This window comes from Pseudophryne corroboree, chromosome 12 (assembly GCF_028390025.1).
Source record: "Pseudophryne corroboree isolate aPseCor3 chromosome 12, aPseCor3.hap2, whole genome shotgun sequence".
Taxonomy (NCBI): Eukaryota; Metazoa; Chordata; class Amphibia; order Anura; family Myobatrachidae; genus Pseudophryne; species Pseudophryne corroboree.
In genome coordinates this window covers 10,100,207-10,126,481 of record NC_086455.1, presented here as the reverse complement: position 1 = coordinate 10,126,481, position 26,275 = coordinate 10,100,207, and the positions used below count along the sequence as shown (strand labels likewise).

At 43.9% G+C, this 26,275-nt stretch overlaps 1 protein-coding gene across 5 annotated transcripts in view; it reads left to right on the top strand.

Annotated features, from left to right (window-relative positions):
- Positions 1 to 20,211, top strand: part of VANGL2 (VANGL planar cell polarity protein 2) — a 146,045-nt gene extending 125,834 nt beyond the window's left edge. For all 5 annotated transcript variants that reach the window (XM_063946949.1, XM_063946951.1, XM_063946952.1 and 2 more), the window contains exons 3-9: positions 3,818 to 4,092; positions 4,589 to 4,712; positions 7,009 to 7,613; positions 8,988 to 9,124; positions 15,064 to 15,199; positions 16,604 to 16,835; positions 18,591 to 20,211. In XM_063946949.1, coding sequence (XP_063803019.1) covers positions 4,022 to 4,092; positions 4,589 to 4,712; positions 7,009 to 7,613; positions 8,988 to 9,124; positions 15,064 to 15,199; positions 16,604 to 16,835; positions 18,591 to 18,851 — 1,566 coding nt within the window. In that variant the 5' untranslated portion in view covers positions 3,818 to 4,021 and the 3' untranslated portion in view covers positions 18,852 to 20,211. The remainder of the gene's footprint in view (positions 1 to 3,817; positions 4,093 to 4,588; positions 4,713 to 7,008; positions 7,614 to 8,987; positions 9,125 to 15,063; positions 15,200 to 16,603; positions 16,836 to 18,590) is intronic.
- Positions 20,212 to 26,275: the final 6,064 nt, after the last annotated feature.

The following is a 26,275-nucleotide window of genomic DNA, read 5'->3' as shown; positions in this document are numbered from 1 at the left end:
AAAATGGCTGCCTGCAATTTATACACATGGGTGTGCACTTAGAAATGTTTTTTTATTTATTTTTTACCCATGTTGCAATTGTATGGTCAAAAGCACGACGAGATCAAATGAACACAATTTAGAAAATGTTTTTCTTTTTGTTGGACTATCTAAAAAGAGGCACAAGGTGGTTATATAACAAAATGAGTTTTATTACAGTAAAATCTGGTTTTGGTGGGTGTACAATGTCCCTCTCGCCCCAGGCTTTCTTGAGCCTGTCTCCCTGGAGAAATTTGATCCCTTTTTCTAAACAAAAGGAGAAGAGTAACAAAATGCGCCCCCCCCCCTTCCCCTTTCTTTTTCTTCTTTACATTCCCTCCCTTATTCCCTGTTTCACTCTCGGCTCACCCTCCGCCCTTCCTTTCACTTTCTTCACCCCGATCCCCTCCATGCATTTGTTTGTGAGGATGCTTTTGGGCCTGTCTGCCATTACCTAGGAAACCACAGGGGCATATGGGGGAGGTGCGCAGAGAGGATTCCTTTTTTTGGGAGGGTTTCCATGGTGACAGATACGGAAAAAAATCCGGCATCCGGGACAAAATCCTTTCCCGACTGCAGCGTCCTGACCCCGTCTTCATTAGTCCGTCCAAAACCAGCTCTTGGAAGCGGAACATGACGGTCTCTTAAATGCCCTTTTAGTAGCGTTTCTATGGTAACCAGGCCTAGTCTCATATTGTCCCCCAACCGCAATTACCTTGCCATACACGTCGCAGCAAATGTCACCAAAGACGGGTTTGTCAAAACTCTGCCCGCGTCTAGATAGTCTGTCTGCTAACACGCTAAACGGTACTATTACCCGTGCTTCTGTCTCACATTTAATTACCATACAGCATCTGTGACTCTGTCACACAAAGTGGGGACGCTTTACGGTGTCACGCTGCATGTACACTATGCATATATCTGGTAGCACTAAATGTTATTACCGAGAAGATAATCCTGTAGTAAGGCTGCAGTCCGCTTCCATTTTAAATGGATAATGCTGAAGGCTCCATTTTTTGTTGGGGTGGGGTTAGGCTCTGCATCAAAAGTGCCTTTGCATGGCCAATGCCTGTGCATGTGTTTGGTATATAAACCTGTCACTGTCCTGGATTTAGATCCCTCAGACAGCTGGGCCAGTGCCGTCTGGATAGGGCACCAGTTTTTCACCTGGGGGCTCATTCACACCTATGCGCTGTTAGTGCCCTTTTCCACTGCCGGACTTTGAAACTGCATTAAAGGGAGGAGGTGGGGCGGGGGGCACATACGGTATGTGATAGATAAAACGTGGGATATGTAGCTGTCATTTTCAAAGAATGGTCACCCAATTTTCATAGGTTGTATTTTAGTTTTGCTATTGTTACCCGTGCCCTGGTTTTCACAAACGTCTGAGAACAAAGGGTTAATGATGTCTCTCTTGGTTCATATTCCGTTCCATGTTCTCCTTGATAGAAGCCTTGTTAATGGTTGCACCATATTCCTATTTGACCTCTGGCTTTAGGGACACGTTCCCAGGATACAAGCCACCCATGAAAGGCTTGTACAATAATAAACCTATAGAAGGTGCGCAGTATAGATCCTCTGGACAGGCCAGGCTATGGAGTCCTTACAGGAGTACAGTACTAAATGAAGAAAATAGCTATATATAAGTTTTATGTTATAGGCCAATAAGTTCTGTGAACGGTACTAAAGCTGAAATGCGCCCCAAACTCTGCAAAATGACGTTTCTGCCGCATTCCCTCTGTAACTCGATACATTCAGGCGCTTGGACCCTGTAGGCAACGCGATCTGTAGAGCCAACTAATCAGCTCCTAACGGTCATTTTTGTTTTTGTTGTGAAATATGCCCCTGTATCTCTCTTCAAGGTTTGATACGTTTGCCCCTTGGTCTTCGCTGGCATTATAAGAAGGATTGTGGTGGTACATATGCCGAAGCAATCCTCTTTTCACTGGTGGAACGTGCTGTGCATTGGCATCATTCTGTTTCCCAGGCAAACTTTTCTTTGCAATGTGTGGCAATAACTAGTTTTCTGCCCCCACAGGTTAGTAAATAGACCCCCAAATCCTGTATAAGAAACTGTAGTTTTTTATTTACTTTATTCTCTGTGCTGCCGTTTGCACCCTAACAGGTTACATCTTACATGCTACCGTGTGTGTTATTATCTCAGGGCACTAATAAAGATCAGTGAACATTTTTTATTTGCATTGCTGCAGGAGGTGAGATGTCATTCCTTCTGTATATACAACAAAGAGAAACAGAGCTTCCTCTAATCCCAGACCTAGATGATGAATGACTTTTCCAGCACGTTTCCAGTATATATCTCCAGCCATCATTCATTTGTCCTTAATTTGGCATTATACTGAAGCGAAACCTGAAAATAATCTATAAATAAGGATACTCCCGTACTAGAGCCTTCTAATTATATCATAGAGGGTATACGGGCATTATTTTCATAATACTTAACCTCCGAAGTGCCTTTTCCGTTGCAGTCTATGTTGACATTTCATTTGATATTGTCTATTCAAACCGTATGAAATCCTCGCTCCTATAGGACGGGATGTATTGTGCAACGCATCTTGTGTGCGATACATTCCATCAGTGATTGTATGCATAGCGGCATTTAGTAACACCGTATGCCTGTACAATTGCAACTAAAATCACAAAGGAAAGTTTTCCCAAAACGTGCTGTCCTTTGCGATGTGAGGACTTCCAGGGTTATGACCTGGCAGTCCTTCTCCGCATGCGCAGCTGTGGCGGACACTGGGAGAGATCCGATTGGCTCCCTCTCGGGAATTATGGCCCAGATTTATCAAGCCTTGGAGAGTGATATATTGCACAGTTATAAAGTACCAATCAATCTGCTCCTAACTGTAATTTTTCATACACAGCCTGTAACATGGCAGTTAAGAGCTGATTGGCTGCTACCTTACCACCAGGGCAATTTATCACTCTCCAAGGCTTGATAAATTTGGACCTATGTGTGAAGAAGTCCATAGGCTTCTAGGTAACGCTCTCTATAGGTGCCATTGCCTACCGAGTATAAGCTCTGGAAAGTTTTTTTTGCTTTTCTGCGTTTGAGACATATGGGGAATGCGGTCAGACCATCTTGGATACATCCCACACATTATGGGGTCTATCTACTAAACCCTGGATAGAAATAAAGTGGAGAGAGATAAAGTATTGGCCTACCAGCTCCAAACCGCCATGTTACAGGAGCTGGTTGGCTGATACTTTACCTCTCTCCACATATTCTTCATGTGGCAGCCATTCTCTAAGCTGAAGTAATATAGTTATACTCTTTATCAAAGTACTCCTGCGTTGTTTAGAGCCATAAAGTACCTCAGTCACGTGACTAATTCTTACATCTGTGATGTCTTGAATAATAAAGGTTTCAAAATGGCTGCCGTCTATTGACTTTGCCCACTGTACAGTAGAAAACCCCTGGATGCGAAGGGTAAACAAAGTCACAGAAACTTAAATAGAAAATTGCCCAGGGGCGACTTGGTAAATACGCTAACGAGCATTCCTTCATTCTGCAGGTGGGCTCATGTCTTGTTAGCACCATGATATGTCACATGAGACTGTAGAACGGAGACGAATTTGCATACATTGGTGTATAGTATTACATTTGCAGGCATTTATGCTCCCGTTGTAATAAATTATGCCACCACTACTGCTGTTCTCTAGGCTAAATGTAATATTACTATACGATTACTGCTGAGTTCACCTGACTTTGTTACTTTGGTGATCTCAAGCGCACACAGAGCTAACAGTCTATCTCCTTTCTGCTGTAAACTCCTAGGATTCCTTATTTTTCTTATGAGACGGACCGAGACCGCCTTTCAAAATAGAGTCCCTCAAGGTGAAGGTCGATTTTCTGGCTGCGCCCTTTGGCCTGAAAAAGCCAGTGCTGAAAGAGGCGGCAGCGGTGCTGGCTGCAGTTCCAGGAAACGGGAAACCGAAATCCATCAACGTGGATCGCCATAAAGGACGTTTCTCTGAAAACATGGACAACGAGTCCCAATATTCTGGGTACTCCTACAAATCTGGGCAGTCCCGGAGTTCGCGCAAACACAGGTGAGAACAGGCCACTGCGGAATAGGTCATAAAGAAAATGCGAAAACTATTTGTTTATAATTGCAGCTTCTCTGTTCACCGGGTACTTGTGGTAACACAGAGAGGCGGCCATTTTGTCTCTCATGCTACAAAATGGCTCTTTTGGTTAGTTTGGTTATGTTGCTGTTAGCTAGTGATTTGATAGCCCCACTCTTCCTGGATCTTAATGAAATTCCCCCTTATTAGCTGCCTTATTGGCTGCCTTCCCTGTGTCTAGGCGGCCATTTTGTCTCTCATGCTACAAAATGGCTCTTTTGGTTAGTTTGGTTATGTTGCTGTTAGCTAGCGATTTGATAGCCCCACTCTTCCTGGATCTTAATGAAATTCCCCCTTATTGGCTGCCTTCCCTGTGTCTATGCGCCATTGTTGCAACTCATAGGGGTCAATCCCAATATATAGCTTCATTATCATAGTGCAGTGAAATTTGTACTTATTTTTACCTCTCCTTTGTTTGCAGAGATAGGAGGGAGCGCCATCGGTCTAAAAGCAGGGACGGCAGCAGTAAGGGTGATAAGTCGGTCACTATTCAAGCTCCGGGAGAGCCATTATTAGACAATGAGTCCACAAGAGGGGAAGAAAGGGTAAGTGTTCATGGCATTTGTGGTTCTTTAGTGTTTTTTTATTTTTTATTTTTACGATTGCCCATTACATTTTGCTAATGTATTTGTCACACTATCTCTAATAATGATGCTTTACAAAATATAAAGTTCAGCCCTATGCAGATTATATTTTTGTTTTTCCATTTGCCTTTATTTTTTAATGGTAACATGATTTTCCGAATAAAAAAAGGTGCACAGCAGTTCAACGTATTTGTATCCAATCGGAACATTTTGGAGAGGATACAGAATTTCCCTTGTTTAGCAGAACGGAGCGTAGCGTGCTCTGCAGTGCAGCGGAACCATTGCGTTCTGTCTGCCAGTCCTTGTGGCTAATTATTTTCCATGGGTGTCTGCAGAGGTAATTAACAGGAGAGCTTATTGATTCCTTCAGCGTTTATCTGCTTCCAGTCTCCAGCCTAAGAGCTGTCACTGCCGGCACGCAACATTAACAGGCAGCCGGGTGTGTAAATGAGGTGTGCCCCCCGGCCCTTTTCCCCTTTGGGACTGTTGCCAGGGAGAATATGTAAGCAGGTCTGAAGTCAGCTGCCAGTATGTATGCAGGTTAATAGTCGCTGCGTTGTGATTGGTTGCTGGTGATGTCATTGTTTCCAGGCCATGGCGAGGGCAGGAAGAGACCGTAGGATAGTGGCGGAACACTTAGTGGAAACTACATTAACCTCTATGCACCTTAACTCTAAGGGGGCAGCATCCCTTTTTAAGGGACTAAAAATAAGTCTATTAAAGATCCCTAGGAATGTTAAAAAATAATATATACTATGTATGTATGTATGTATATGTGTATATGTATATATATATATATATATATATATATATATATATATATATATATATGTGTGTGTGTATATGTATGTGTGTGTATATATATATATATATATATATATATATATATATATATATATATATATATATATATATATATATATAATTATATACACACACACACACACACACACACACACACACACACACACACACTAAATTGTGGTGGTGTTGCATCCAGTCAAATTGTAGCTACCATTTCCTAGAAAGTACATGTTAAAAGTTAGCTAGAATCTGGTTGCCACGGGCAACGCCTCCATTTCTTGTCTTACCACAGCGACTATCTTATTCTCTGAATATTTAGCCGCACGAATGTATTGTATAGAAGCAGATGTTTTCTTAGCGAGAGTAAGGGCTGGCGCGGTGGCGCCGTCCATGTACTTTCATAGAACAGTGCCCCCGGTGGTAAAAAAGCTGAATAGTCTGTTCTCCTTCCTAAACAGTCAGTTGCGACCGATCCGTCTTCAAGGCATACTTTATATAGTTATTTTTCACGGCAATATAGTAAATCATGGTATTATTTTGAAGACCTTGGTAATTTTTCCCAGTAGTGCAGTTCAACTAAAATGTAATCTTGCAAAAGACATTAAACATTTAATTTAATTTTCCCTCTTTAGAAAATGACATTACTTAGTGTTTAAACATGAATGTTTTCCTTCCCCCAGTCTGCATCGCGTTGCTGTAGTAATGACTGCTGAGTTTAGAAATGCATTGCGGTGTAACTGGTTGCTCACCTAAAATATTACCTGCTGGATAGAGTTGTCTTCTTTCTTCCCCGTAATCGTTTCATGTTTGAAAGCGGCGAGATAGAGTCACGTGGAAGGTGTAGCTAGTCTAGCCAGCGAAGGTGGGAACCAGATTCCCTATATACTGATCCTCTCTCCCACCACAATGGCTTCAGCGTTGTATAACAGGTTTAGGTTCTGGTTATCAAGTGATAACATGTTCACGCTTGGGTTGGAGAATATCAATTGTTGAACACTGTACTCTTATACAGTCGCTGAAAATAAAATGTGCAATATAAAGGAGACTGAATATACCTGTGTATATACTAAAGCTTATGGGCGGGATGTACTAAAAGGAAAATGCAATAAAACTGCCGTTTTCGGGGGTTTTATTGCATTTTCGTATGCACTATCACCCGACCTTCGCGTTTTCGCCCATGAGGGTATCACCATCTCTGGATGGAGATACACTATAGAAGCCTATGAGCTTCTTTTCGCCGGCCCCCGCCGCAGACGCCGACCAATACATGGTAGGCGGACAAACAGGCGAAAACTGAATTTTCGGAAGTTTGACTACGGAATCAGCCTTGAATGCATCAAGCCCTTTGAGAGACGTGGGAAAGTATATGTTCCTCCATGCATTTTTTTTTTATACCATACTTTTTTGAGTTTATTGTCCTACTAATTTTTATTTTTTTGTACCTGATTTGCAGGATGACAATTGGGGCGAAACCACCACAGTGGTCACGGGAACCTCTGAGCACAGCATATCCCACGATGACATCACACGTATCACTAAGGACATGGAGGACAGTGCCAACCTGGACTGCTCGCGGCACTTTGGGGTCATTATTGGTGGAGCCTTAGCACTCATCTCGTTCCTGACCCCTATCGCCTTTATGCTGTTGCCCAAAATTTTACCGTGGGATCTGGAAACCTGTGGAACACCTTGCGAGGGTCTCTTCATCTCCGTGGCCTTCAAACTTCTAATTCTTCTGGTGGGCAGCTGGGCACTCTTCTTCCGTCGCCCCAAAGCTTTCTTCCCTAGAGTGTTTGTTTTTCGGGCTCTGATTATGGTGCTCATATTTCTGCTGGTGGTGTCCTACTGGCTTTTTTACGCAGTCCGCATCCTGACAACGGCGGAGAGGAACTACCAGGGAATAGTTCAATATGCTGTATCGCTGGTGGATGCCCTACTCTTCGTCCACTACTTGGCTGTGGTTCTGCTAGAACTCAGGCAGCTCCAACCTCAGTTCACCATTAAGGTGGTGAGGTCCACAGATGGGGCGAGCAGGCACTACAATGTTGGCCATTTAAGGTAAGACCAGATCCTCCTTCTAATGGGTGGCGTTGGAATAGCTGACCCTGTAGATCATACAAGGCTGTAGTAGCCAAGAAAAACTAAACCGACCATGACAACGAATAAGTCATTATGACTGCAGTATGTTGGTCGGGAACGGTCAATTAATGGGAATCGTTAATTAACGATTTGGTTTCATTTACTGCACACTTGTTACGTTCTGTAAATAAGATTGTTTGTTCTCTACGTCCCGTGACAAATTGTTTGCATTGAACATTGTAACATTAATGAGAGATGCATTGTACCTCCAAGATTAAGATGGTCAGCCGTGCTTGACAGCTAACTGGGAACAATGAAGGCTGGTTTAGCCTGGAGTTTTACGGGTGGCTGCCGAACCAGAACGATGAAAAATTACTTGCCCTGTAATTTTAGAATTATTTAGAATAATATTATACTTAAATAGATTGCACAAGTAGTGCATTAAATAGGAAGAACATGTAGGACAATATTAACCTTTTAATGTCTATCTGGATTAACGAGTCCTCCTATGATTGGATAATACCCAAAGGCCGAGTCAAACCACTAAGGCTTTATGTTGCTAGAGGGCACTCAGACTAATGTTCAATTGCTGGTAGAGGATTCTGGGAGTCGGGGCTCATTAATATCTGGCTTATTATAATGTGGGTTCAATGTATAATGAAGTCTACAGTTCAGAGATGGAACTATTTTGTTAGGGAGTACAGGCTAAAATATTTGATTTGATTGGAAGACCCGTCACCCCAGATTCTGTTTTGTAGAAAGCTAAAATTTTTGGAGACCTGTGGAAGGGAATAACGACACATTTTTTATTTTTAGCCACTTGTTCTCCCTTTCATGGGAAATGCATCCCCTTCCCAAAAAAAATAAAAAAATGTGTTGGTCTTTCCATGGTCTACAGCATATGATATCAGGACATCATAATTAAATTAAGGTGGAGATGTATCAAATCTTTCAAAAAGAGCAGTGCAGGCGTTGCCTATAGCAACCGATAAAATCTACATATCCTTTATCTAGTACATTCATAAAATGATAGCGCTAATCTAATTGGTCTCAATGGGCAAATTATTTCTAGAGGCCAGAAGGAAGAACTGTAGCTTTAAAGGTCTAGGAGAGTCGGTAATCCCTAAAAGCAGGCAGAGCCATGAGTTTTCTCCTAGCGGTGCAGTTCCCCTTCTGTAGCGGCCATTGTTCATGCTGGATGTCCGTAATGTCCTGAGTCTCCTTGGCTTTGTTCCCATGCCCCTACTGTATTATCCTTGTGTCTCCCTTTTCCTCCCATTCCCCACACCCTATATTCTGTAATTTTGGTCTCTACACACACATCCCTACCCTCTGTCTGTTTTCCTCTCACAGTATCCAACGAGTTGCCGTATGGATTTTGGAAAATTATTATCACGATTTCCCTGTCTACAACCCTGCGCTCCTGAACCTGCCAAAATCCATCCTGTCCAAGAAAATGTCTGGCTTCAAGGTCTACTCCCTCGGAGAGGGTGAGATGTCGCTCTCCCGGAGAGCTCCCTGGTCTTCTCCTCCTTGCTGTTTTCTCCTTGTTTCCTCCAAAACCCCGTCCAAAAATCTGTGTCGCCATTGCTTTTCCTCCAGCTCGTCCTTTCCAGTCAGGAATTAATTGCTGATAGTCTTAGTCCAGAGGTTCCCAAACGCGGCCCTCAAGGCACCCCAATGGTCCTGGTGTTAAATGTATCCATGCTTGGCCACAGGTGACTTAATTAGCACCTTTAGTCAATTTGATTTAACCATCTGAGCTGTGCCATGGATATACGTAAAACCTGGACTGTTGGGGTGCCTTGAGGACTGCGTTTGGGAACCTCTGTCTTAGTCTAAATAAAATTTGTTTGTTTTTTTAAATAGTATTCGGGGAAACAATCTCAATGTTAGGTTTGCCTGTGTGTACTCAAGAAACAAGCCACGCCCACTTGCTGGACAGCGCACACTTTATTAATGATCTACCGCATAACCGAATTACTGTATGCATTGTGTATTTATATGTAAGCAAAGCTAGAACATACATGTGCTATACTGGTTTCTATTTCCTCTGCATCAGTTGTCTTGCTCTGATTCACTCTACTGGAAGGCAGAGGGTTAATGACCTTAATACAGTACAGGTTCCATTGTGAATAGGCTTATGGAACCTTCCCAGATACATATGTAATGTTTAGATACTGCGCAGTGCTAAAGGGGTTTTTGCAAAAGGCATGAAATATCTGCTGATTGGTTGCTGATCTGTGAATGTAAAGTTGATTTGTAGCCTTCAGCATTGTCCCGAAATTAACCATTAATGGTGTTTTGCTTTCCTTCTTGCTGCAAACAGCTAGCTGACTTAGGGGGACATGTACGTGTTGGGTTCATTTGATCGGCGGTTGGGAGACAGGCAATCACCATACAGACGCTGGGTTCCTGGCTTTTAGATGGCCGGCTGGGGGTGGTTGTCAAGCGCAATGAAGCCCCTTGCGGGCTCTCTGCGCTTGCCACAGGTTCTTTTACCGTCCTATGGTGGGAATAGTCCCTGTTGGACGGCAGTGCAGCCGCTGACCCAGTGTTGTCTTGAGAACATTGGCGTCGGTGCCATGTTTCTGAAGATATCACTGGAAAAAAGGCACAAGCACCATTTTCCCGTAGCCGTTGCTTGTGCACTGTGGACTCGAGCACAGTGCTTTTGCAGTTTCTACCAAGGGGAGGTTTACATAGGAAGGGTTCCCTTCTCTGGTCTAATGTGGAGATTCAGTGGATGATGGTGGTATGTATAAAGAACATTGGTTTATATTTATTATATGTTTCTAGTAAGACACTTACGTATTAGATATACTTTGTGTCTCCTTGTCAGCAGGGTTTAAATTGTAAGATGCCACAAATTCCGCAGAGCCAGGAAGGCAACCTACAAATGCATGAGCCCAAATGTATAACCGCATTTGAGGTACAAGTATAAGTTGCACAAGTACAATGACGAGGAGCGAGAAACGAGTGCAGATTCCAATACGCTGAATATAGCAGAGTAACAGTCCCATAACAATCCAGCATATGTTGTGGATAAAAAAACAGCGTGAACAGCTGTTATCATATTTGTATTTTATATTGATAATGGCAGAGCAGGATTACAATAAAGTGACAGAATGCACTTACAGGTAATATTACAAGAGCGCTCAGTCTGCCCAGAATATGGCAAACACAAGCCCTTAATATTGTATACTGCTGAATTCCTCCACCCAAGGCTTGGACCAATCAGAGCAGGCCTTGAGGCCAGTTCCTCCTTATCGAACACCATCTGGTCCTGGCTTGGGGACATGACATACAGAATTCAGCAAGGCTAGGATGACTTAGCGAAGTAGGCTAGTTCTTGTCACGAACATACATTCCTTGTCACAAACATGTCTTTCATAATAATGCTTTAAGTATTAAATGATGGTAAAAGACAGGGCAGAATGCTAGAAATTGCTTAATTTCTCTAACGCATAAAACATAAGGGGTATAAGCGAGGTAGAGGGAGGGTTGACATGAGACGTAAGGTAGTGAGGGCCATGAGTTTACAGGCTAGTAGGGGGACGGGGCAGGTGGACAATGCAGGAGACCGCTACAGTAGTATGGGGTTAAGGGTAGAAAAAAGTGCGAAAGTGTTTTTTTTTATGGTAAACTTGAAAGACTGTAGGTTGGCGGTGAGGCAGGGAGTTCCAAATGTTGGGAGAAGCGTGGGAGGTCTTGGAGTGATGGGAGGAGAAGTATAAAGGTCAGAGTTCATGAAGGTGGACAATATAATGTGAATTCTGGAGGAAATGGAGTGTCGGTGACGGGATTTACAGAGGTGCAGAAGATGAGGAGCGGTGGGATAGGAACATGAGCCCCACCGCTGCCTTCTGCATTGTTTGGAGAGGAGAGAGAGAAGCCAGCGAGGAGGAGGTTGCTGTAGTCCAAGTGGGAGATGCTGAGCAAATTGGCCTTGGATTTGGTTATGTCCTCAGTGGGAAAATTGTACATTTTGGCTATGTTACGAAGGTGGATGTGGCAGGACTGTTAGAGGGACTGTATATGTGGGGGTGAAGCCGATAGTCAGTGGTGGAATTGAGGCAATAGGCTTGGGGGATGGGAGAGTCGTGAGGGTAGCGTGATAGGAATTGTAATATTCTAGGAGGGAAATATGAGCTCTCTTTTAGATATATAAACTTTGCGATGGCATGGGGACATCCAGGTAGAAATGGCGGAAGTGGGTGGTTAGGCATGTGGGGTGAGCTAGGTTATGAAGGTCAGGTGTGGAGAGGTAGATTTGGATGTCCTTCTCTAGGGCCGTTGCTGCAAAGCCCATGGGAGCGGGTGATCCACAGTGTCAAATGTGGCGGAAAGGTCAAGGAACATGTGAATGGACAAGCGACCTCTTACTGCACTCACTGAAGTATGACCTGCTCTGTCAGTGACTAGGTGTGACACCAGACTCCAGAAGGTCAAGGAGCGAGTGAGCGTAAAGAATATTGGGGTCAAGTGGTTGTAGAGAAGTCGTTCAAGAAGTTTGGAAGCAAAGGGAGGCCGTGAAATGGGGCGGGAGTTGGAAAGCGCTGTCGTGTCAGTGGATGGTTTCTTGTGAAAATGGGAGAGCAATTATGAAGGTGGAGAGGAAGACACCAGTGAGATAGGGATATTGGGAGTAGAGGAGTTGGAAGGGAACATGGACTTGGTAAGTGTAGGTAAGTAACGAAGGTTGGCAAGGTGAGTGGCAGAGCGTTTAGGTGGGGGAACATATGCAGGTGAGAAGAGATTTATACCCTGTGGTCTCTGTCGTCTTCAGACCATGGGGTATATTTACTAAGTTGTGAGTTTTTTTTTAGATGTGGAAATGTTGCCCATAGCATCCAATCAGATTGTAGCTATGATCTTCTAGAAGCAGTTGGATAAATGTTAAGTGGAATCTGGTTGCTATGGACATAAGTGGTACAGGAATGAGCAGTTATGGGTGAGATGATGGAGAACATAGAGAGATGGTGGAGTTGTAGATGGTATGTGACGTAAGTTTCTTTGATAAGACCGAGGTGTAGTAGTAAGAGAGATACTAGTTGCTGGGAATGCCCTGAGCAGCTTGGAAGCTTGTATGGGTCACCGTATACACTCTAGATTGGGGAGCTGGTGATTGGAGACTTTTATACTCTGTCTATATAGTGTGTCTGTATGTATACATTTATAAATATAATATGGGGAACTGCCTATAGCTACTGCTTGCCACATAGGGAATATTTAAACTTAATGTGCAGTGGCGAATTTCCTATTAGGCATGTGGCTGGGGCGGCACTTGGATGCTTGTGTTGGTACTGTCAGCCTAAAATGTACCAGTAACTGCGAAATATTTCCAATGTACTATTCCGTATGCCATCATGTATGAACTGTTAATGTGTACTCTCTGAATGTAACCCACTGTGACTTGCTGCGTATCATGTATAGAACAGCGCCTTCTGCTGGTGAATTGGGTGAATGCTAAATGGGCACGTTGTTCCAGTAGAAAAGAGACATTTCTTTTTTTTTAGTTTTTAGTCACTTTTAATTTTTCTGTGCACATTAAAGGCATTGATCCCTAAGCAAAAACTGACATTTACAGTTATGTTTTTTATTTATTTATTATTTATTTATTTCTAGTTCTTTATATAGTGCGCACATATACCGCAGCAGTTTTGGGCCTAAATGTTAAAATAAATGATTATGGATGTGAAGTGGGAGACCGCAGACTGAGACCATGTTACCAAACAATGTAACTATGTACAATAAGAACTCTGTGATTCTTTACCAGCCCTGGTTTCTATTCCTGTCCCCCTCCGTACTCACCCCCACCCGCCTACCCGGTAGACACTGGAAGTAAGTCTTTGGTCTTGTAGGTGGCAGTGTACCGGGGTTAGGAGGCGGGGGACCCTTTTATTATGGTAGCTGCTGACAGCCACTCCTGAAATCTCTGCCCCTTTAGGGCACTGTGAGTTGAATATTAAACCATGAATCTGTGTAACTTCAAAGCCCGCCTGTCGCATGTACGAGGACCTCATTAGGCAGCTCTGCCGACTTGAAAGATACCTCTGTGCTTGCGGCTGGCTTTTGTAAATGCAGCCCTATTAACCCTTGGAAGGATTCCGTGCTCTTCCTAATTCAGTCCTCTTCCTCCGCATCACTCCAGTAACCCTTACTGTGCTATTTTTATATATTCTAAAACTGCAATTTGTCTGGTTAAAACCCAGGGGAAACCCATGTTGCAGAGAGAGTGTTTTTTTTTTTTTTTTAATCATCGAATCATCATAGTCTGATGATGAGAGAGAAAAAAAAAGACATTTAAAATACTATATATATATATATATATATATATATATATATAGAGATGATGTTTTGACCATATGTCCCACAGTCCAGTTATTTATTTATTTACAGTTTCTTATATAGCGCAGCATATTCCGTTGCGCTTTACAATTAGAACAACAGTAATAGAACAAAACTGGGTAAAAACAGACAGACATAGAGGTAGGAAGGCCCTGCTCGCAAGCTTACACTCTATAGGGGCCAGTTGAGCGGCCTTCAGCCCTGGTTATCTGTGGTGGCAGGTAATCATTTGGCAGACTGCCGTCTCGCATGTGTACCGCGCCTGTTTCTTGAGTACGTATGGGCATCGCCATAATTCATGCGCGCATGCTTTGTGAATGAACGCTCATTACCGAAGTAAGGCACCATTGTCCTTTTACTCATATTTGTGCAGCTTTCACTTTTTGCAGCCGCGATATGAGTTGTGGGTAAGTGACCTGTGGCAATCCAGCTGCTGTGGTACTACACCTCCCAGCACTCCCTGCCAGTTTTAGCATGCCCTTGCCGTAAAAAAAAAAAAAAAGTTGCGGAGGGGCATGCTGGGATATGTAGTTTCACAGATGCTGGATGGCCCCATGTTGCCTAGCCATGGTATAAGGAAAGCCTTTGCTAGTCTAGACCGCTTCCCGTATCTGTGTCCTCGACCCGTGAGGTTCTGGCGCTGATAATACGCAGGTTATCCGGGCAGGAGACCCTTACTCCACAGAGGTGCCAGCCGAAAACTAGCCAGTCTTTTACCCCTGTGATTATCCACTGCGTGCGCAGCCGCTCATCATGGAACCTAATGGCTAATTGAGTCTTCCCCTTAGAGCAGGGATGGGGGACCTTCGGTCCTCCAGCTGTTGTTGAACTACACATCCCAGCATGCCCTAAACAGTTTTAGCATGGCCAAATAGCAAAACTGTAGCAAGGCATGCTGGTATGTGTAGTTCAGCAATAGCTGGAGTACCGAAGGTTCCCCGTCTCTTCCAAAGAGTGTCCTCTTGACCGGTACACTGGAAGTGGTCTTTTTTGATGTTTGAACCAATGTCCAGCACTTTAGTTCACTAGGAACAAAGGAAATCCATATAATCAACGGGAATCGTTTTTCTTTTTCTAGAAAACACAACTAACAACTCGACGGGGCAGTCCCGGGCAGTGATCGCCGCAGCTGCCAGGAGGAGAGACAACAGCCACAATGAGTATTACTACGAGGAGGCGGAGCATGAGAGGAGAGTACGGAAACGGAAGGCGAGGTACTTTAACCGAGTTCTAGAACCCAATTAGTTATAAAAAAAAAAAAAATGATTTCACTTTTTATTATGAATCTGTGAAATTGTGTTGTGGTCAGTAATGATCCCGTACAGGGCTGGCACTGCCCACTCAACCAAATAGTGCCGCTGCGCCAGTGCCAAACGCGCAGCATTGTCTGGCCCAGTGTCACTGTCCTCCACCAATCAGCGGGTCTGCTCACGTTACCTGTCATGTGATTGGTTGACTGCTGGTGATGCTAGGGGCAAGTCTTAGAGCTCCTGGAGGGCAATGGGATTAGAGTCACAGGTTACTAATCGCTACGACGACAGATGCCCGCCTCTGCGAAACAGCTGCACTCGCACACTGTAATGTGACTTGCTTTTTTTTTTTGCTGCTTATACAGATGGAGCCTTGATCATCTAGCCTTCTCTGCTGCACCATGGTGCACCAAGGTTTATTAGCATAAGCCTTTCATCTATTGTTCTCAGCTGCAATACAATACAGAGAGAACAATACAGCAGGGGATTAAGTCCGACAGCACTTGCTCAATTAATCCTATTTAAAGGGATATATGAGCAGGGCTCCATCTGTATATATCCAACCTGCCACCCTCACCCCTACCCAACACAGCTGGTGCCATGTCCACCCCTTACTATTGCACCATCTTAGTTATGTCTCCACGTCTGTCGGGTTTTAAATCGCCCCCATGAACTGTTTCTTGGGCCCTGATTGCCAGCTGTCAGCAGATCTAACGTGCCGTGCCCAAGACTCCAATCACTCCCCGTAAGTCGAGAGAAGTCTGCCGCTTACGTGGGATTGGCGCTGAATCCAGAACCTGTGCTGGCCTGTAGGTCTGGCTGTCGTCATTTGCCTGCTGGAGGTGATCTTGGCACAGACAAATGTTATCTTTGCTGTTAACAATAGTAATAAGAATTGAAGTTGTGTCTACGAAATATCATTTTCAGTTTAAGGCGTTTCACTCGATCTCCTATACGTAACCACATGAGTCAGGTGGCACAAGGGGGCGCTGTTCAGGAAAGTCTTCCACTTTTTACTGGATGGCATTGTACCTATGCGCCAACTGCATAAAAAAAAAATAGTATGTTGTGTTTAAAGTTTATAACCAAATGCAGGGTGAGAGGGGCCGCAATCGGCAGGAATGGTGACGGCGTTGCTTTTCTTATAGGAGAGATGACTGCATTATTTACACTGAAGATGTTATTTATAGTTTATTAACTTTCGCATATATAGCGCCAGCATATTCCGATGCGCTTTGCAGTCAGGATTTCAGAAAGTTTGTTACAACAGTCTGTACTTTTATCGTACTGTTTACATTGCTGAAATGCGTTGAATGTCCCAGAGTTGTTCTGGTGGGCGCTGTAACGTGGCCGATGGTGTCTTCCTAGGTTGGTGGTCGCTGTAGAAGAGGCTTTCACTCACATAAAGCGGTTACAAGAGGAGGACCAGAAGAACCCGCGTGAGATCATGGACCCAAGGGAGGCCGCTCAGGCCATCTTCGCCTCCATGGCCCGAGCCATGCAGAAGTACCTGCGGACCACAAAGCAGCAGCCGTACCATACCATGGAGAGCATCCTTCAACACCTCGAGTTCTGCATCACTCACGACATGACACCAAAGGTCGGTGGTCAACATATTATGACCTCTACCGGACAACTGGCTTTTATTAGTCCTACTTTAGTTCTACCAATCCCAGAGATGTGCGAGCCATTGCACTGGGCGTCTTTGTAACGTTTGCCATAGCTTCTGTTTACAGGTGCCTCCAGTCGCCCCAAGGCAGTAGACTTGATTGGAGAGACATAGTGGGGAGCTGCAGCACCCTCTTACGACCACTAGCTAGCACGGTCTTCCATTTTAGATTAAACAATCTATTTTACTATTCTAGCTGTAGGCAGCAGGGCCGGCCCTAACCAATTTGATGCCCTAGGCTACATTTTGGCTGGTGCCCCCTAGCACCGCCGCTAGTTCTGCAGGAAATGTCTGGCATGAGTCAGCTGGCAGCTCTGCTAACGTTTGGCGCCTTTTGTTTATGAAAATGCATCTTATTTGCATTACTATGTGGCTAGGATGCACAAGCAGCTTCTGCTGATTAAAATGATAGGCAGCATGCCTATATTCTGTGTGTGACTGCGGCTGTATCTGCATATGAAATGCTACATTACAGTGATTTCCAGGAATACACTGAAACGTAGCATTTCGTATGCAGATACAGCCGCAGCCGCACACAGAATATAGGCATGCTGCATATAATTTTAATCAGCAGAAGCTGCTGGTGCCCCTAAGCATAACAAATGCTCTAGGCATTTGCCTAGTTTGCCTATGCCTAAGGTCGGCTCTGGTAGGCAGTACAGGAACAAGAGTCTTATTGTGTTTTGTATTATTCTTTGCATAGATCAAAAATATTGTGGCAATGGACAAAACAGCTGAAAATCTGATTTTTGTCCTTGGTGCATGATGGAAGCTTGTATTTTCTTGTGAAATGGGTCTATTTTTATATTCCAAGCTTGCTTCCTCCGATTAGGAGAATTTCCACAGTTTTTTTGCCATTTCATATTTTTGTTCTTCCATTGCTTTTTGTGTTTTAATCTAGCGGCTAGCTTTCCTATAGCTGCTGTCATTTGCAATTTATTTCCCTATAGGGATTGGAACCGATTTATTCCCGATGTGACTGGTGAAATACTTCCCACAGAGGTGTTAAGCTCCATGTTGTACTACTTGTGGCTTACACCCCCTCCTCGTTTAGCTGTAAATTTTCTGTGTAATCTGATATACAGAGGTTTGGGTTTTTTTAATCTTTTTTTTTTTTTTTTAATGGTGTAAGTGGCTGATGAAAATGTAACCATGCCACCTACAGGTCACTAGTAGGTACTGCAGCACGAGCACATAGCCAAAGATGTCTCTCTCTGTACCTTGTGCTTGCATTCCATTAAATATTCATGCCTTTCATCTATATTTAATTGTGGGCTCTCTGCGGAGTCTTTTGTCATATGCAGAGCAGATGTGTGGGAAACACCTGAAAGCCTGTAATGAAAGAGTGTGAAAAGATCGGAGACCTTTTTTAAGTCGCTGTTGGAAAGACCGTAAACAGTTAGCTTGTTTTTCAGTAGACAGGTTACTGTGGATTTGTCATTACTGTGTTTTTCTTTTCCGCTGGGAACAGGTGGATTGTTAACTACTTTGCAACCTGTAGCCCTATATAACTGCTTTAGAACTTCTAAACCTGTCATCCTTTGCATGCTGGGTAGTTCCGCAATGATTGACTTGCTTTCGGTCACCTACATTGTTGTAATTTTTTTTTTGTAATTTTTTTTTTTTTTTTAGTGGACATGAAAACCTTAATACCCTCTAATTATGCTACATTTGTTTCTCCAACAGGCTTTTCTTGAGCGGTATTTGGGCCCGGGGCCAACCATACAGTATCACAAAGACCGCTGGCTAGCCAAACAGTGGACATTGGTCAGTGAGGAACCCGTAACCAATGGATTGAAAGATGGGGTCGTCTTCGTCCTGAAGCGCCAAGACTTCAGTTTGGTGGTCAGCACCAAAAAGATCCCCTTCTTTAAGCTGTCGGAGGAATTTGTGGACCCCAAATCACATAAATTTGTCATGAGGCTTCAGTCAGAGACATCAGTTTGAAACCTCTGGACCCTCGTACAGGTGTAAGGGATAAAAAGGGAAGATTTGTACATTTGTGCCTCTTTCCTTCCTTTGTGGCTTTTCTTTGTCTCTACTGACTTTTTACAAAAACCTCAACATGCCTTCCTGGGTCTACACCAAACCAGAACTTCTGTTACACCATGTTGTTCGTCATTCAGATATTGTTTTGGATCTAATTGGAATGCTGATTAAACTTCCATTTTGCAAAGGGAACTAGATGCCATACTTCCAGCTACCAGGGTGCTCGCCTTTCTCTCGAGAACCATGTCATCTCCTTGGTCCAGAACCTGGCTAATTTCCCCTCTCCATCTCGGCAATAATTGAGATCCACCACTGTTTGTATCAGATGAGATTTCGAACATGGACCACGCATTGGGCTTGAGTGCCTCAAGTCCTCATTTTTGACCATAGTCACCAGCAAAGGCCATAAACGGATACAAATGTTTGGTGCCAAAATTTAAAGGGCTATCGGTCGATGCTGTTTTTCTTCTTCTACCGTCTAAAGATTTCCTGGTGCTGTCCTCCCAAGGACCACCTTTTCATTGTGAACAATGAGCAAACTTTTTGAAGCCTAGATAAGTAGCTCAAACACTAGACAATATGGCTTATCCTTATTCTAGATACTGTTACAAACTAACCTGGCTACCCCCATGTGGGCAAGGTTTCTTTGTAGACCTCAATGGTTTTCTTTGTCCAGACAATTCTGCTTAAAAAGAACCACTAAAATTGTGGCGCTGTCCATTTTTTATTTTTTTTCTGAACGTTTTCCAAATATATTTCCTAATTTGTACAAATTGCTAACGTCCAATCCTAAAATGTACTCCCATATCATCTCATCTCTAGACAGAATATCAACTTAGGGGTCTACTTTCATCTGTAAAATATGTCATAAACCTCTCACCTGTTTTTATTTTTTTATTTTTTTTTGTTCTTCTTTTTACAGTGGTGCCAATCAGGAAATTTGACTGTTACATTCCAATAATGCGTCTCTGGATACAACCGTAAAAATGCACTACTGTCCACATCCTCTTGTTTATAGTTTAGCCTACACACATTTTTTAATAGAACATGCGACATGCCTCTTATTCAACACTTTTTTGGGGGGATGACACCATCTAGTGTTTTCTGTTTATGGCTATTTATAAGAGGAGTGGGGGTACAGTTTTTACGGAAATATTTTAACACTTTATTTTATTATTCCTCAACTTCCGCCGCGTCATTCTTTTATTGTTTGTTTTTGTGACCTCTCACTTTTAGTATAAAAAGAGACTTCTGTTTCTAGCCCCCCACTACTGAAGGACTTAAAGAAAAAAATAAATAAAGTTTTTACACTACCTTAGTTGTTGGCAAATGATTACATTTATTGGATGAGGGGTAAGAATGATGGATGATGATGGTATAGCCCTTACAGGTTCTACGAATTACCATTGAATGTATTGAGAAGTTTTGTACGATCATCATGTACTTAAAAGTTAAAACTAATAATTCTCTTCACCGTCTATGTAAAATAAGTTAAAAAAAAAATATAATGTCATTAATGTTGCAAAAGATCAACGCAACACAAGATTTTCCTGGCATTCCATGTTAACTCACTTTTGCAGCCATGGATACTTTGGAACACATTTGCCAAATTCAGGGGTCTATTCATGAAGCAGTGAAAAGTGTGGAGAAGTTGCTCATGGCAACCAATCAGCTGCTCCGTACAATTGTATAGTATGCAAATTATAAATTTTACTTCAATGCTGATTGGTTGCCATGGTTCTCCACACTTTCACTGCTTCATGAATAAACCCATGAGTTTGATCCTAACCAGACATGCTTTTTAGGTTTGTTTTTGGAAGTAAGACGTGGCTTGTTTCACGTGTTCTGCAAAATGATTACGTAACACGCCGTCGGGTCAAGCTCAGCAAAGTTGCAAAAAGGCAAACTTAAACCACTTTTGAAGTGTTGCATGGGAAGGTAGGCTAGTAAAGGAATATTTTACACCTGTGCGGGGTCAGTGAGTAATGAGTGCACCTGTGCGGGGTCGGTGAGTAATGGGTGCACCTGTTCGGGGTCAGTGAGTAATGAGTGCACCTGTGCGGGGTCGGTGAGTAATGGGTGCACCTGTGCGGGGTCAGTGAGTAATGAGTGCACCTGTTCGGGGTCGGTGAGTAATGAGTGCACCTGTGCGGGGTCAGTGAGTAATGAGTGCACCTGTGCGGGGTCGGTGAGTAATGAGTGCACCTGTTCGGGGTTAGTGAGTAATGAGGTCACCTGTGCGGGGGTCGGTGAGTAATGAGTGCACCTGTGCGGGGTCGGTGAGTAATGAGTGCACCTGTTCGGGGTTAGTGAGTAATGAGGTCACCTGTGCGGGGGTCGGTGAGTAATGAGTGCACCTGTGCGGGGTCGGTGAGTAATGAGTGCACCTGTGCGGGGTCGGTGAGTAATGAGTGCACCTGTGCGGGGTCGGTGAGTAATGAGTGCACCTGTGCGGGGTCGGTGAGTAATGAGTGCACCTGTGCGGGGTCGGTGAGTAATGAGTGCACCTGTGCGGGGGTCGGTGAGTAATGAGTGCACCTGGGCAGGGTCGGTGAGTAATGAGTTCACCTGGGCAGGGTCCCGAGGACATCGTTTAAGAACCACTGGGCTAGGTTCTAGTCTATTGTTTAACTTTACCAGTCAGCAAAGTGTTTTATGGTATGTAGCTGGGCCAGACTACATACAGGGTTCAGTCTGTTCTGCAGGGATTGCTTGCACTTGTAGTTCCACAGCAGGTGAGAGTCACAAATTGCTCTGTGTCTGTATCCGTGCAGAAATGTCTATGTATGTGTGTGTGTGTGTGTATAATATAAATATATATATATATATATATATAATATGTATCTCTGGGTTTACTATACTGTCCCTTTAAACCGGGACACTTCTGAATTACACAGGTTCTGTGGCTGCTGAGTTCAAGCTGCATTTCACTTTGTTTCAATCAGCCACAGAACCTGTGTAATCCACGAGCGTCCCAATTTAAAGGGACAGTATGGTAAGCCTAGAAAATCGCTGTACCATGTTCAAGTTATGTTGATGGGTCATACCAAGTTTCTTTAATAATTGTTGAGCGCAACAGAATATGTTTGATATAATAATGATACTTTATTTGGGGTTTGCAAAGTTACATGCAGGTCTTCTAACCGCTGAGTAGTCTGGTTGCAGTGGCGAATCCTCAGCTGGAGATATGTTGCGTCCTGTGTAAATGTAACAGAAGAATGTTTAGATGCAGAGCTATGTTGTAGTGACAATGCCCAACAATCCCAACCCTCCTGGTATCCAGCACCTGCAGGAAGACGCAAGGAGGTTCCTTCTCATGGCTTGTATCCTTTCAGATGATGTAGGACAAATGGTAGAATACAGAGTACAGTAGAAATAGGGATCATCTCTGTGAGCATCTAACAGTCTGATTTTTATGGACACTCTGATGTACAGCTACAATAAAACTCTGCTGTTCAGCGCCACCCTGCACAGTCATTACCAGATTTCTCAGATGTGGTTTCATGCTTGCTTAATGGTTGTCGTGTTGAAAGTTAGGTACTTTTTTTTCTTTTTTCTTTAAGGTAAATGGTAGGAGGCAGAAAAATCCATTGGTGAGGGTCACGCTGAACAGCAGGTTTTCATATTAATGAGTTTATTTGTTACAGCTTTTAACTCATTCAGGGTTCTTAATTCAAAACTGACAGAAGATATTCTGCAGTTCTGTAGTATTACTCCATGGGAGGCCAATAGCTTCTTCCGGAGGATGTATTGTAGTGTCAAAAATATTATATGGGATGTAGTCAGCATGCCGGCGTTCGGGATCCTGAACGTCCGTAACTATGCCGGTTAGGGTTAGGCTGCAGGGGGAGGGTTAGGGTTAGGCTGCAGGGGGAGGGTTAGCGTTAGGCTGCAGGGTTAGGGTTAGGCTGCAGGGGGAGGGTTAGGGTTAGGCTGCAGGGTTAGGGTTAGGCTGCAGGGTTAGGGTTAGGCTGCAGGGTTAGGGTTAGGCTGCAGGGTTAGGGTTAGGCTGCAGGGGGAGGGTTAGGCTGCAGGGGGAGGGTTAGGGTTAGGCTGCAGGGGGAGGGTTAGGCTGCAGGGGGAGGGTTAGGCTGCAGGGGAAGGGTTAGGGTTAGGCTGCAGGGGAAGGGTTAGGCTGCAGGGGAAGGGTTAGGGTTAGGCTGCAGTAGGAGGGTTAGGCTGCAGGGGGAGGGTTAGGCTGCAGGGGGAGGGTTAGGGTTAGGCTGCAGGGGAAGGGTTAGGGTTAGGCTTTAGGGTTAGGCTGCAGGGGAAGGGTTAGGGTTAGGCTGCAGGGGGAGGGTTAGGGTTAGGCTGCGGGGGAAGGGTTAGGCTGTTGGGAGAGAGGGTTTGGATATAGGATTGAGATTCCTTTAGTGCGGTACCCTCTCAGGATTAAGACCAACCGGGATGCCAGAGTCAGTGTTTTGACTACTGTTATCTTAACTATGGGTCTCCTGTCCCGAACACCTCCCATTTTCTCTCTCCTCACTTTTCAACCCCCCCCTTTTTTTATTTTTATATCTCTTCCCCCTTTTGCTATCCCACACTTTCTACCTCCCTCTTTTCTCTCTCCTCCACCTTTTCACCATCTCTCTCCCTCTTTTCTCACTCCCAGATCATCTTACTACAGATGGTGCTGCTATTGAGCCCTCTGTGACAGGTCCAGTCTCCATGGTGGGTAGGTTGGCAGGCAGTTAGGTCCCCCTGCACCTCTGTGTCTCACTCATTTGGTGCGGCAGGTGAATCGCAATCTCCCACGCTCCAATTGTACTTGGTTATTTCTTTCTGCACTTTCAGGCCGCTCACAGTAGTGCGCATGCATTGTGTACTGCGGCTTTCAGTACCTGCTGTAGGACCCACAGGATAAGTCCTGCTTCCTGCCGTGTTCCTGGTGCATTTACTCCTGTTACTTCTTGCAGCGCTGATTGCATTTCTTGCCTGCAGCAAACTCCGAATATTTTCATTCTGCAATTACGTTTTCACTCAACTCTGAATAAGGCCCCAAGGGAAAGATTCACTAAGTAGCCTGCTTTTATAGCCCTTTGACCAGTAATATAAGACCGCTTCTATAAGAGTAATTTCTAAACAAACCTGTGTAGCATTTATTCGTATTGCTGTTTTAAAAGTATCGTGGAAAGGCGTCGACCAGCGGCGTTTGACTAACTGCACCTTAGTAAATTACCCCCAAGCGTCCATCCTATGAATAGATGAATTCTTTTAATACAGTAATGTTCTAGTTCCATCTTGTGGTAAGTCAGTGGTACTGCAGGTTGTAAAACAGTAATTTCTTTTCTTTGTAACCAGAGGAATATTCTTTGTCCCCACAACATATTTCACGTATTTACTATGTGCCAGCTGAACAGAGAATTATCTTTTAAAAACTCTGTTAACAGATTAAATTTTTTTGGCAGTGTAATAAGATAATTTTTTTTTATGCATTATAAATGAAAAAGAAGAAATAATTACTTAATTTAAACAATTCGTGCAACTCCGTCAAGTTAACCTGATTTCTCAGAAACGGCTGCAGTTTGAGATGTTAAACCGGCGGAGTCACAGCATTGCTGATCCACCTCCCATCATGGTAGACTGGAGTGTGACATTATAAACAGGACGGTTAGGATGGGGGAATCGTACAGTATATGAATTAATAATAAATGAGTGCAATGTATGCTTAACATAAAAAGCAAATCAGATTTTGAGATGTAGGAGAGTATGTGCCACTTTTATCCCATGTGCAGTAAAGCGCAAAAATGTGCCAACACCTGGAAATCGGTGTTGCCCAAATGTGCGCAATATTTCCACCAGGTGTATTCTCACTTCGGTCCATTCGGTGCAGAACAGCTGAATGGTAATTATTATTCAGCATGAAGGTATACACAAATCCCTAACAACACCCATTATACCCCTCAGCCATTGTGACAGTACTGATTATATATCTGTACCCCACTGATTGTAGCAGGCATTTCCCATACATAGAGGAAAAAATCAAGGTGCATATGGTACACAGACCACCTCTGCTAATTAACCTGTTCGCTGCTCCCAACAGAAGCCAGGGTATTAGCAACCCTGTAAAACCAAAGGAAAAAAAGAGAGAATAGGGAGCGCAAACAGAATAATAATGGTGTATTAAAAAATTTTATTTAAAGAAATTAACCCTAAAGAAATTTGTACATCCTGGATTAGTATTACACTAATTAAACACATCCACCATTTGCAATAAAATAATGAATAATACACAATTGCAATTTGATATTAATAAAATGAATCAGAATCCTGGAGGTGAATAGTTAATAAAAAAGGGACACAAATAGTAAATATGTCTCCTTATGTTAGATAGTGTCAGTTCCTCACACAATGGTGCCGCTGTGATATTCCAATAATAAAATAAATTCCGGATAACCGTTGTGGTGATATTTCTGTAGTAATTAGTGATAGTAACAGGTATACTCGCCCATAAATACGATGTTAAATTCGTGAAGCAAAATCTTCTCACAATTAGAAGAAGCAAAGGGAGCCAGAGGGTGACAACTCTCGCTATCATTTGGATAAATGCGGTCATCTGGTTCCAGTGTATTAGTGTACTGCGGCTTCTAATTGGAGCTAAACGGGCAACACTGGATGAATCAACTGCTGGGGTCCCAATGTGCCGTGACTCACCGCAGGTAAGGCATACAGACGGACGGCGCTGGACAGCCCGTGAACCTGCCTCGTCCGGCAGAGGAATAACTCATTCCTCTAAAGCACAGGTTCTCAAACTCGGTCCTCGGGGGCCCACACAGTGCATGTTTTGCAGGTCTCTTCACAGAATTGCAAGTGAAATAATTATCTCTATCTGTGGGCCTTTTAAAATGTGTCAGTGAGTAATTAATACACCTGTGCACCTGCTGGATTACCTGCAAAACACGCACTGTGTGGGGTCCTGAGGACTGAGTTTGAGAACCCCTGCTCTAAAGAAACGACCGGTTTGAATGGTCGAGAAACGCGTCAGGAGGACTTTCAACCATTACACAGGCTGCACATCATCTCCAGCTGTTTCCAGTCCGCCCCATTCCAAACCACCTGTACGGGCTTCCTTGCCAAACGAAAAGCCGCAGCATCAATCACAGGGCTGACCGCCAGCAGTTCCTTCCTACCATCTAAGTGTTGCTTGCCCGGCGGCCCTGGAAGTGGTTAACTGCGGCACCTTGGAGCGCTGACACCGGACAACCTGCAGGCTGATTGGCCCCTGTTCTTCCGGTGAGTGTGCCTCTGTCCTGTGTGGGACAGTACGGCACACAGCAGTATATTACAAGCAGAGGGAAGTGGCCCTTGGATTTAGCTGGTAGCAGAACATTAGTGACAATGGCCAAGGCAGTTTCAGTAGAGTGAAGTGGGCAAAAGCC